This window comes from Pseudorasbora parva, chromosome 19, assembly GCF_024679245.1.
Source record: "Pseudorasbora parva isolate DD20220531a chromosome 19, ASM2467924v1, whole genome shotgun sequence".
Taxonomy (NCBI): Eukaryota; Metazoa; Chordata; class Actinopteri; order Cypriniformes; family Gobionidae; genus Pseudorasbora; species Pseudorasbora parva.
In genome coordinates, this window is record NC_090190.1 from 25,039,186 (window position 1) to 25,052,501 (window position 13,316).

The window sequence follows — 13,316 nt, forward strand, 5'->3', positions numbered from 1 at the left end:
ATTTCATAGCAGAGACCAATTTTATAGAAGAGACATTGCATAAAGGTGCTAGTAATAGACAATTTTAGTGCATGGTAAACATACTAGTAATTGTGTTATGCTGGATTGACTTTGTTTACTTCTGATGTAAAGACGATCAGAACAGACAAAACAGACTAGTTTACAGCCTGCCATGGAGATGAGATATAACCAATCGTCAGAGAGTCCTTCATATTTCAATAGCACTCATTTGTGGTACACTAGTCCATATTTGATTAAGTGTACAGCTCTACCCATCATTTAGTCATCCAAAATGATGCCAAATTCCTTGACATTCCACATTATATTTAATTTTTATGACTGGATCCATCGATTATGTTCACATTTATACATTGCGAAAATCCTAGGGCCTTATTCTATGCAAGTACATGAAGACATCAGAAATAGATTTCAATTGCCATTTAAAGCTACAATATATTAGCCTAGAAATCTAGACGCACCCTAGCGGCAGCAAATCTAATCTGCCCGTGAGTGTCATCTAGCAACTCTCAATACCCATCTGAGCTGTAATTGCCATGCTCTTGATGGTCCAATCACATTGTGCATAGAGTCGGTGGGCAGGGCTTAACACAGAAGCTGGCGAACGCCGGTCATTCGAATCAGCTTTGACCGCGACTCTGGAAGACTTGGAGTTAAGCTTTCCTCTTAGAAAACAACAAAGAACACCACTGAAGTCATTATTAAGAAGGAAGGATGTTTTCGGAGATTTACAGACCGGATATACGGCGAATGTTTAATCTATCAACGAGCTCCGTTTCACCTTCGTTGCTCTGGTTGTTTGCAGCGCTATTCTATCGCGTGCAGAGGGAGTTTGAAAGACAACTGTTTATCCCGCCCCTCGGATTGAGCCCTGTCAATGGTGAGTTTCCAGACCAAACATCTTGATGTGGGTCTGGCTTGTCAGGCTAACAATATATAATTTTTGGCTCTCTATCGTTTTAAAAAACTGCAGTAGCGTGACAGTAGTCTTGCTAGTCTGATAACGTTACATATTGAGCTCAAGCTACTATTAGAAAGCTACATGGCTATCTTATCATAACATCTCTGTTCAATAAAATGTCTTACTTTTTGAGTAAGAAAAAAGCCAACACTGGGTTACTTTTAAATCTTAGTTCTTTAGTTATTTCCACCTCTGAAGAGCCACGGCAATGTTGGTTCATGTTTTATTACAGATTCTGTCACTTTCCCTTTTAGCTTGTAGATGCTATGCTTATCTGATGTTTATTTATTTTTTCATTGTGACAATTAACTTTTAACTTCCACAGAACTCAGAGCACAGAAAAATATAAACCAGCACAGAGTATGTTTCTAATCTAAAAATTAATCAAGGTATGAAATCGTGTTTGCTCAATTCAAGAGCTTCAGGGGGGGGAGGTACATACCATGGAGTTGCAGGTGAGGGACGACTGCAATTTGAAGACCTTGTGAAGGCCAGCTGCCTCTGCTTGTGCCAGCTTTTCCTCTGTCATACGCACCACAAACTTCACTGTGGTGTCAGTGTGGTATTCCTTATAGTCGCTGATCAGAGGAGGAGTTTTATCTGTTCCTTGAAGCATAGGCTCCAGAACTGACTCCTTATATGCCTGAGCGAGAGAAAAAAAGATGTAATTTCTGATATCACTTGCACACTGGTATTATAATAAATAGAATAAAACTAGACTGCTACCAGTGAACTTACCTGAGTCCAGGTGCGAACAGGAAGTTCAATAATCTCAATGGTATTTTTATCCAGGACGGACACTTCTCCACTGACCAAATATTGGTTCTGCCCCAACTCATGAATGATACCTTTAAAGTTCTTGTAGCTGGGCAGCTAGGAAAAGTATAAAGAGAGGCACAGGATGAGTAATCTTATCTGAACCTGAATTTGATGATCCCTTCATCTTTCTAAAGAGATACGGTATATGGTGTTGTATGGCTGTATAAGCTAGTGTCATCTGTTTAAAACTCTAGCTAGATAAGGTCTCAAGACACAAACATGCTACAAATGGAAAACGTAACATGAACAAAATGGCACTTTCAGTTCACCTATGCAAATTAGGCCAAATTTGTATATTAAGTAGCATAATAAACTAATCTAAGTTTATAATAAGTTCATAATAAACAGTTTCTGTACAACTAAAATAACTAAAAGCAGCTAGGGGTGTGCACGAATATTCGAATAGTCGAATATTCGATCTGTAATTAACATTCGAAAACTAAAAATGCTATTCAAATTTTATTGCGTTGATTTGCTGGCTGTATTATGCAGTAAATTCATGAGAAATCCCTCTAAATGTCGCAGTTATAACTAAATCCACTAGGTGGAGGAGGTTAATAAGTTAAGTTCATTTGATCACAATGTCATTGTCTGCCTCGCAATGTTTGGAATTACTTCGATGAAAATTGAAAATTATGTTACAAAATGGAGTTACTTTCGATGAAATCAATTACTGAAACTGAGTTATCATAATAACACCACCACAAACAAGAATCGCATGAAATCCAAACACAAGTGGAATGAGCAATCACTGCGTTCAGGAGTGCAGGTAAGCCCATCTGTACCCAGAGTGAGAGCACGATAACTTATGATAGCAAAATAATCTTGAGACAAATGCTTCCTTTAAAGTTCTTTGAGGATTTGTGAACAGAAAACATAAAGTGTTTCGCTCAAACTTCACTTAACCAATATCTTTGTCTCATCAACGCCTATCAGTGGTACATTTTCTCACCCGGGGCAGAGAATAATATCATAATCCAATAATATTATAGTTTCTCTCTACATGAAAATGTGAAACAATACAAAGTAAACACGTCAGCCATATCAAACACACACACACACACACACACACGTCGGTAGGCTATAGCCTACCAACGTTTGTGTGTGAGTGTGTGTGTGTGTGTACATTCTGCATGCTAACTGACGCGCTCTGCTTTATAAGTGTTTCTTTCCGCTCGCGCTCCTTGAGCTTAAATGCTTTTGTTCTTTAGGCATATTTTACACACTGTTTAATGTTTTAAAAACCTTAAGATATAACGTAAGCGTGTTGTATACATTGCCTAATCATAAGCTTGTTCAGAAATGGTGACGACATCTTAAGAAAAAAAAAACAAAGAAACATCTCTCTCATTTTCTCAAAATATTTGATTTTTATGAGCCCAAATATTCTAATACAATATTTTGATTTTGGGAAAATGCCCATCCCTAAAAGCAGCAGATCCCAGCAGCCTTACACATACAAAAGTTGCAAATGGTCACACCTGCTCTTAACTTAAAAATATAGATGATACTGTTATACAATTTTCAGCGATTATCATTATATGAAAATTTGATACTGTCGCATTTATATTAAACATGCAAATAAGTAAAAGAGTGAGGATGGAGGTGTTACCATGGGTAGAGGGTCCTGGTGGTTGAGCATACGGTTGATGTTGTTGACAATCTCTCGTGGATCATAGTTGGGGATCTTGCAGGCCCAGCCAGTCCCGATACCCTCAGCTCCGTTTACCAGTACCATGGGAATTATGGGTATGTACCACTCAGGCTCCACTTTCTGGTTGTCATCATACAAAAACTTGAGCAGGCTGGAGTCCACAGCAGGAAACAGCAGTTTGGCCAATGGACTGTGAGAAAAGAGAAAAATTCATTGTACAAAATTTGTGTGTGTATTTGAAGATTTATATAGTTATTAACCAAAATATGTCAAACTATGTGATAATGAATAAATAAAATGAAATGAAAGAAATGAAATGAAATGAAAGAAATGAAACGAAACATAATACAGGGCTGCCACAACTAATCCATTCTTTGCGTTCTTAGAATTGAGAAACAGCAATTGTGTTTTATTTAATGTTGGTTACTAATCTGTTGTGCACCGCATGGAAACACACGTTTTTTCAATTTTTTTTTTTTTTATTTGCTTCACATTTGGATGGAAACCCAGTTACTGGGTCAGCTTCGAGTGACCGAATAATGGATTTAAAATGTTCCATAGACACTAAGGTTTGTAATTTAAATTTCGATTGGAGTACATTCCAGTCTGATGGAGCTGCATACATAAAAGCTCTTTTCCCAGTTAAGTTCGGACAATATGAACAAAGAGTATAACAATTTGGAGAACAGAGGGAATATTTCCTAACAACAGAGATATGAAGAAAACTATCCCGAAATAATTGTATGAAAAAATAAATATCAATGCATTTTTCTAATAGACAGAGAAGGCGAAGAACTACTACTCTACTATAGAAAGTGCAATGATGAGTAGAAAGATTTATCAGAATTCAAAGCAAGTTTTAGAGTATGCAGCTGTGACTGAAAGCTTTGAAGCTTATGCAGGGCTTGCTGTTTGGACGACACATTACAGTACATGACAGTGTTATCTGCATAAAAGTGAAAATTAGCATCCTGATTTATAATCAATACTATTTATGTAAATAGTAAAATAAAAGGGGCCTGTTGGAAACTCAGAAGTGAAGACCAGGAGAACTTGGATATATCTTCAAGCAGATGTTACTCTTTATTGAGAACAGGTGCTGTCGGTAGCTGCAGTCATCATGTCTAATTCAAAACAGTAAAAACTGTAATTTATCCACATTTCAGGGGGAGGGATTAAGATAGTAGAGAAGGAGACAATCTAAACAAAAAAATGCAAATATTGTATATGTAAAGAGACCTATTCAAGACTCCAATCCTAATCCTAAACCTAATGATAACAGGGGCTCTGAGAGCCATAAAAGACAAAAGGTGAGAATTTCTGTAATCTGGCTCATTTGATTTACAATAAAGGGAACAGGAACTGGCCAGGAAACTTTGCATACCAGAATAATTCATCTGATGTCATCATCTTTACCTTAAATGCTAAACACAATGGCCCCCATTTATCAATCTTGCGTAGAAACATACGATTGATAAATGGATATGTTGGCGTAAGATTATGCTTACACTCCTCTCACCACCTGATTTATGAAGCTGTGCGCACCTCTGCAATCCAGGTGAACGGAATACTTGCCCTTGATACCCGTGGTCAAAATTGTTGGTACCCCTGGTAAATATGATCAAATATGGCTGTAAAAATTAAATCTGCATTGTTTATCCTTTTGATCTTTTTTTTTTTTTTAAATCACAAAAATCTAACCTTTTCATTAAAATAAAATAATTGAAAATGAGGGGTAAATCACATTAAACATGAAATTAATGCTTTTCTCCAAAACACATTGGCCACAATTGTTGGTACCCTTTTATCCTGTTTGCCTGCTGCTGTTTCTCTTATTGCTCCTGTCTGCCTGCTGCTGCTGCCCACCTGCCTGCCTCAGCGTTTGTAGCTCTGTATAGCTGCATTTGTATCTCTATTTTATATATTTTCTTTGTTATCTACACTGCTAAATATAACTTACTCATCAACATATAGTGTTTAATATAGCCTATCAAGTTAAATTTGACATATCCTGTTTTAACTAATGATTTATGAAACATGACTACGTGTTCATTAATGATTAATGAGTGATTTGTTAATTATTTTACATATATTTAGTAGATTCAGTTAAGTAATTTACAATTTATTAGTTAATAATGAACTAGTGATTTACAAAACATGACAATGCATTTCATAATTGTTACTAAATTGTTACTTTTTTGTACATTTTGTAGATTCAGTTATACATTATTTATAAGTTATTATTATTACTATTAAAGTTATAATGATAAACTAACCATTTACAAATCATGACTATACATTCATAAATGATTAAGTATAATATGCTAACAATTTGCAAATCTGTAAGTTATCTTTAAAAAAATAGCATATCATAAAATAACCAAACAGATCCTTAGTAAATGATTAAATTACTAGTTAATATATTATTAATCACTGAAATGTCAGTGTACCATTATCTCAATATACAATTGTTAATCGTGAACAAATGATGATCAAACCATTAGTAAATTAGTAAAAATTGGTTATTGATGCATCATTAAATTTTTAAGCTGGTCTGTTAAAACCCACAAAATGCATTTATGCTAAAGATATATTTTTTAAGAATGGTAAATTACTAGTTGTCAAATTAATAAACATTTTAGGATGACAGAAAGTCAGGGGATTGCAGTGCGGTAAGTTAAATCCTTTCACTCAATGGTGCAGACTTGTGAGAGGTCTAGTGATAATGTGAACTGCTTTTACCCTCCAGTGAAGCATCAGGTGCACATGTCAGAGAAGACGGCTTTGTCTATACCCTCACCAGTCAGCATTTACATTACATCACCTGTTAGAGATAATGTTGTAAACGCATGAATAAATCATTTACAAATCTTTATCACCCGTTACAAATGATCTGTACATGTATACAAAGCATTTACAATGCTTTCTGCAGTCCCTAATCTAAAGTGTAGACTATTCAACACTTGTAAATGTTTTACACATAATTCGTAGATATTTCTTACCCGTTACAAATTATCTGTACACGTATACAAGGCATTTACATCGCTTTTAGCGTCCCCTAATCTAAAGTGTAGACTATTCATCACTTGTAAATGTTTTACACATCTTTTGTAGATATTTCCTACCCGTTACAAATTATCTGTACATGTATACAAAGCATTTACAATGCTTTCTGTGTCCCCTAATCTAAAGTGTAGACTATTCATTACTTGTAAATGTTTTACACGTCATTTGTAGATATTTCTCACTCGTTACAAATGCATTAATTGATTGCTACAGCAAATATAACATTAATGTGAAAATTAAATTCTGCTATTCCTCACCTGTTGCAATAGAAATGTGTAAATAGGTAATTCATCTAAATACTGAAAGTATTTAACTCCTATTCGTCACATAACCAATCCCTTCCCTAAACCTACCCGTTTGTGTTTTATATATAAAAAAACAGGCAGATACGACTGCAGGAACAATTTTTCAAAAAGTACAAAAATTCCAAGTGTCCCGAGGCCAAACGATTGTATCGTATAACTTCAGAAAACTTTGAATACAACATGAGCTAATACTTTTATACTGTTTTTGGTCAGTTTTTGCAATAAAATCATGTCTACCTTTACAAATGCAAAGAATTAAATGCGTCTTGATCTGATGCATTGGGATATGCATCAATACATTATATAGGCTACTCATCATTTACTAATTGTTTGATCATCATTTGTTCATGATCAACAAATTATTGAGATAATGGTATATTGACATTTAGGTGATTAATAATATATTAACTAGTAGTGTTGCAGTCAAGACCACCTTAACCGAGACCAAGACAAGACCAAGACTTTGAAGGGCCGAGACCAAGACAAGACCAAGACTTTGAAGGGCCGAGACCGAGTCAAGACCAAGACCAAGATAGGCCGAGACCGAGTCAAGACCAAGACTTATGATAAAATGTGGAATATGCATATGATTGGCACTTCTCTCGTATGTGTGGGTGTGTAAGTGTACCATGAGAGAAGTTTTGATCAAATAATCAAAAGGCATTGCAGCTTTGTGGGAATTAATCTTTTTCTTCTATAAGCAAATAACACTTAACTTTTCGTCAATGGGAGTCACTGAAGACGACATGTCCATATTGTTTACGGTCTATGGTGGACATAAACACCAAACTGACACTGACAGAGTTTTGAGTTTTGTTTTGTGAAAAGCGCTCAATCCCATTTTAAAACTCAAAGTTCCCTAAGAATGCTAATCTGGATGAGGTATTAATCTCAGACACAGTCCATTATGCCTTAAATTAATGTGAATAACAGGAGGTGGAATATGTATCATACAGATATGCATTAGTATGCTGCTTAAGCAAATTATTGTAAATATTTTTCATTTACAATTTGAAAATGTTATTGTGCAGCTTTATTGTGCAACAACAAGGAAAAGAAACCCTGTACTTGCATTTTTTGATTAACTACAGTTTGATTTAACAAATATCTCACATGTGCAGGGTTTTTCCTGGGTCAAAAATGGTATTTGGTGGTGGCTAACACACACACACGCACACGCACACACACACGCACACGCACACACACACACACACACACACACGCATACGCACACGCACACACACACACACACACACACACACTTTTTTTAAATGCAATAAAACAATCATTTTTTATTATCTTATGTTTATATCTCATATTATGTATGATCTCTTATCTTGATTTTTTTTTTTTTTTTTGTTCCAACAGGTTGAATTGTTTTGGTATATAATTGTGGTGTGGCAAGCAGCGGGGCGAGGGACCGCGAGAGCGGGCCGGTGATTAACGTTCACGAGTGCCAGCTGCGTGGCACTGGCACACCGGTCTCGTCTCGCGGCCATGTGACGGGAGCATATAAGGAGGAGCAAGAGCTGCGGAAGAGGAGAGAGGACCAGGCCTGGAATTTTATGTTATGTTTTATTTTGTGTGTTTGCGGGCAGTCGTCCGTGAGGGGCTGCCCGCGGTTTTACTTTCATTTTGTTTATTTATTTTGAGTTAATAAATGTTTGAAACGTTCGCCGGTTCCCGCCTCCTTCCTTCCCATGAACGAACGTCATTACAATAATCATATCAATATTAGAAATAGCATTAACAGTTAACAAATAGCCAAATTTTCTGCCATTTACAATTTAATAAAATGATCAGCTAGCTAACAAACAACTTTGTTCTGTTTTCACCTCACTCCAGTCTAAACTAAATGATTTTAGAATATTTATTTTACTACACATTCAACATACATAAGCTGAAATACTGTGGATAGTTGGATAATTCTTACTCTCTCCACTCTTGCTAAATTGGGTAAGCACACTTGCGTTCTCATTTCTGAGGTGTTCTGAGTAAATGATTAAACTGATTCGTTCAGTTCATTGTTGAACAGATCAGTTCTTATTACCGTCGTTAAAATGATTCAGTTCAAATGAGTCATTTGGTCGTGAATCGGACATTAGCAGACCCGTTGTGTGTGAATCACGGCTGTTAGAACATCGCGGAAGAAGGTTTGTCACACAGAAAACACTTCATAACTGGATAGAAATTGTTTCCTGTATGTATGATTTATGTCAGCTGTTTAGCTGGTCAAACGTTTTTTTGAGCGCAATTCACACCGAGCGGTACTTCAAAACAGTTGTCCGAACGTGCAGCGTTCAACATGGATTCGGTTTTCTGAACTTTTGATTTAGATTAATATGTGAAGTATGAGAGCGAGCTTATGTGCTTATTTTGAAGACAGAGAGAGTGCGCGCAGGGTGGAGTTCTCTGCTCTTTATATGCCTTCAGCTGTGGTCTTGACCGGTCTTGAGACAAAATCCCGAGTCATCTTCACCCGAGACGAGACCGAGTAAAAATGCGGTCGATACCGAGACGAGACCAAGACCTTTAAAAAGTGGTCTCGAGACCGGTCTCGAGACCAAGACCGATCTCGAGTACTACAACACTATTAACTAGTAACTAAACCATTTACTAAGAATCGTCTCGGTTACGTATGTAACCCTCGTTCCCTGAAGGAGGGAACGGAGATGCCATGTCGGAGTACCGACGAATAGGAATCTCGCTTGCGAGAGCCAATCTACTTCGAGTCTAACTAAACGAGCCAATGCACATTGGCATGCAATGATTGCACCAGGTGCTCATGCCACGCCACGCGGGTATAAATGAGACACAGGTGATTGCATCAAATTATCTTTTTTGCTGAGGAGCCGAGTAGGTAGACTGGCGCCCCGGCAGGGACAGAGGACATGGCGATGGGACGTGGCGTCTCCGTTCCCTCCTTCAGGGAACGAGGGTTACATACGTAACCGAGACGTTCCCATTCAGTCGGTCACTCTCGACGCCACGTCGGAGTACCGTCGAAAAGGAATCCCTACCAAAGCGCCATGGACTCTGCCCCTTCCAGTGCCCTGTGTGAGCCTCCTGAGCTCTCTTACCTGATGAGACGGGGCTCACACAGAGAAGTCCATCACTGCTGTTCCGCATGACCTGCTCAGTGACTATTGGATAACACTGGGAAAGCGTGCCCAATGGGGGGCCGCTGCGGAACCACATCATACCACGGGAGTTATGTGGGGACCGAGCTGAGCGGTAGCCCGCCGCCGTGAGGGGGGCTCCATCCCTAAAACGGAGGGCTCTCCCAAGGGAAAGACACGGGCTTCCGAGAGGAGTAACCGTGGAAGAAGTGTGGGATCCCCGTAGGGTCACTCACATGGCCCCAGCCAATTACCGGTTCTCCAGGATTCAACGGTAAGGGGTCTGATGCCGGACGCTCCGCCACGCCCGGCACTGAGGGCGGTGGAGGACTCACAGAGTTTTCTTCTGGAGAATTAAGCGCCGAGGCGCAGCAAGCCGACAAGAGCCGGGCCTCTCAGTGCTTCTACCCGTTTGAGGTGAGAACACAGGAGGAGACCGGCTCTACACGTACGGTATAAAACCTAGTGAACGTGTTGGGTGTCGCCCAGCCCGCAGCTCTATAGATGTCTGACAGCGAGGCGCCACGTGCCAGCGCCCAGGAGGATGCAACACTTCTAGTAGAGTTGGCTCGCAGCCTGAGCAGGCAGGGCACACCTTGTGCCTGATAAGCCAAGGTGATGGCATCCACTATCCAGTGGGCCATCCTCTGCTTGGAGACAGCCTTTCCCTTCTGCTGGCCTCCATGACAGACAAAGAGCTGATCTTAGGTCCTGAAGCTTTGGGTTCTGTCCACGTAGATCCGCAGAGCGCGGACGGGACAGAGCAAAGCTAGGGCTGGGTCTGCCTCCTCCAGGGGCAGCGTTTGCAGGTTCACCACCTGGTCCCTGAAGGGAGTGGTGGGAACCTTTGGCACGTAGCCAGGCCGGGGTCTCAGTACCACGTGGGTGTCACCCGGCCCGAACTCCAGGCACGATTCGTCGACCGAAAATGCCTGCAGGTCCCCTACCCTCTTGATGGAGACCAATGCAGCCAACAGCAAAGTTTTCATGGACAGAATCTTCAGCTCTGCTGACTGCGAAGGCTCAAATGGGGCATTCTGCAGTGCTCGGAGTACCAGAGCAAGATCCCAAGAGGGTATGGAGGGAGGACGAGGACGATTTAATCGCCCCCCTAAGGAAACTGCCGACCAGGTCGTGCTTCCCCACAGACTTGCCCTCTACATGGTCGTGATGGGCAGAAATAGCAGCAACGTAAACCTTGAGGGTGGAGGGCGACAGCCTACGCTCCAACCCTACTGCAGGAAGGAAAGCACTGACGCGATCAAACATCTTCGGGGTCTTCTCGGCGGGAAGAACACCAATCGACGAACAGGTTCCACTTCAAGGCATAGGCCTGTCTCGTTGACGGTGCTCTAGCTGAAGTGATGGTTTTAACTACCTCTTGGGGTAAGTCACCTAGAACCTCCGCGTCCCGTCCAGGGACCAGACATGAAGTTTCCAGAGGTCTGGACGTGGGTGCCAGAGGTTGCCCCGTCTCTGAGTTAGAAGATCCTTCCTCAGAGGAATCAGCCAAGGAGGGGCTGTCATGAGGAGCATGAGTTCTGGGATTCAAGTCCGGTGGGGCCAATACGGGGCCACCAACAGGACCTGCTCTTCGTCCTCCCTGACCTTGCACAGTGTCTGTGCAAGTAGGCTCACTGGGGGAAACGCATATTTGCGTAGGCCCTGGGGCCAGCTGTGCGCAAGTGCATCCGTGCCGAGTGTGCCCTCGGTCAGCGAATAAAACCACTGGCAGTGGGACGTTTCTGGGGAGGCAAACAGGTCGACCTGTGCCACCCCGAACCGAACCCAGATCAGCTGGACCACCTGGGGGTGGAGCCGCCATTCTCTCGGAAGCGCAGCAGGAACCGGGGTGGGGCGCTGAGAACCAGCATGGGCCACCCCGAGAAACCAATTGTCCAACCTCGACGGCTCGGGACACGGTGGAGGGTTCCACACGAGCCCGACCCTCTCGGCGGCCGGGGAAAGCATGGCCATCATCTCCGGTACGGTATCGGTCACAGCGGGTCTTTCCGAAGGAGCCCCCTGCGCCGACACATCATCTCCAGACAACTCTGACCCTCCCTCCGATGCAGCGATGGTCATTTCTTCATCGCAGGGAGCCCCGCAGGATACAGGTGGTGCGCATCTCGAGGACGGCCCACCTCGTTCCAACGGCAGCTCTACTGGCTGCGGAGCGCGGGAGGAGTGAGGATTCCCCGCGGGTAGGTTCCCTGGAGGAAGCGCGCTCACCGTCACCCTCAAATCGGCCGCGCTACTACCGGAAGTAACCCTCTGTGGAGGGTTAGATCACGGCAGAGGCACGGGGACTCCTCCTTTTGCAAGACGGAGCCGCGACCGCAACTCCGAGATGGTCATGTTCCCGCAGTAAGAACATGAGTCATCCATCAGCGCTGCCTCAGCGTGCTGCACGCCCAAACACGAGATACAGTGCTGATGACCATCCCGCGGTGAAATGAAACCACCGCACCCAGAAACACACAGATAGAATGTCATCTTTAAAAAGACGCAAGCTCTATCTGTGTTGCTCTTTTAGAATGATGCTCTCCTTGGTGCTGAAACACGCAGGGGGTGGGGCCGCGGCGACACAGACAGGAATGTAGTGCAGCCTGTCGTGCGCGCTCTCTCTCACAGGGCGCCTTCAACAGCCGTGAGAACGGCTTTTTAGCGCTCTCCACCTAGCGCACCGAACCAGCTGTGAAAACAGCCCTTGTGGTTGCTCTTATAGACAACGAAGAGAGAAGATCCGAAGAACACACGACCCGCTGCTGTGTTGTCACACCAACATCGACCGAAGAGATTTCTTCCAAAAGGCAGGCTCTTTCTCAGTTGAACTGCGAAGTGAGGAGTGATATCTGGCATAAATCTATACCACTCGGCTCCGAAGCAAATGGATAATTTGATGCAATCACCTGTGTCTCATTTCACCTCATCACCTGGTGCAATCATTGCATGCCAATGTGCATTGGCTCGTTTAGTTAGACTCGAAGTAGATTGGCTCTTGCAAGCGAGATTTCTATTCGTCGGTACTCCGATGTGGCGTCGAGAGTGACCGACTGAATGGGAACTGTTTATTTTATGAAATGGTATTTTTTTTAAAGATAGGCCTAACTTATGACAGATTTGCAAATCGTTAGCATATTAATAATTTATGAATGCATAATTATGATTTGTAAATTTTTAATTTATCATTATCTAATAACTTGTAAATAATTAATAACTGAATCTACAAAACATACAAAAAAGTAACATTTATAAAATGCATTGTCATGTTTTGTAAATCATTAGTTCATTATTAACTAATCAATTGTAAATGACTTAAAACTGAATCTATTAAATATAAGTAAAATAACTAACAAATCACTCATTAATCA

The 13,316-nt window shown here is 41.5% G+C and overlaps 1 protein-coding gene across 2 annotated transcripts in view; it reads right to left on the bottom strand.

The window, feature by feature from the left end:
• The window catches only part of top2b (DNA topoisomerase II beta), a 162,703-nt gene that overhangs the window by 53,646 nt on the left and 95,741 nt on the right, over positions 1-13,316 (bottom strand). For both annotated transcript variants that reach the window (XM_067426450.1, XM_067426449.1), the window contains exons 21-23: positions 3,411-3,642; positions 1,718-1,852; positions 1,422-1,622 (exon numbers count right to left, since the gene is read on the bottom strand). In XM_067426450.1, coding sequence (XP_067282551.1) covers positions 1,422-1,622; positions 1,718-1,852; positions 3,411-3,642 — 568 coding nt within the window. The remainder of the gene's footprint in view (positions 1-1,421; positions 1,623-1,717; positions 1,853-3,410; positions 3,643-13,316) is intronic.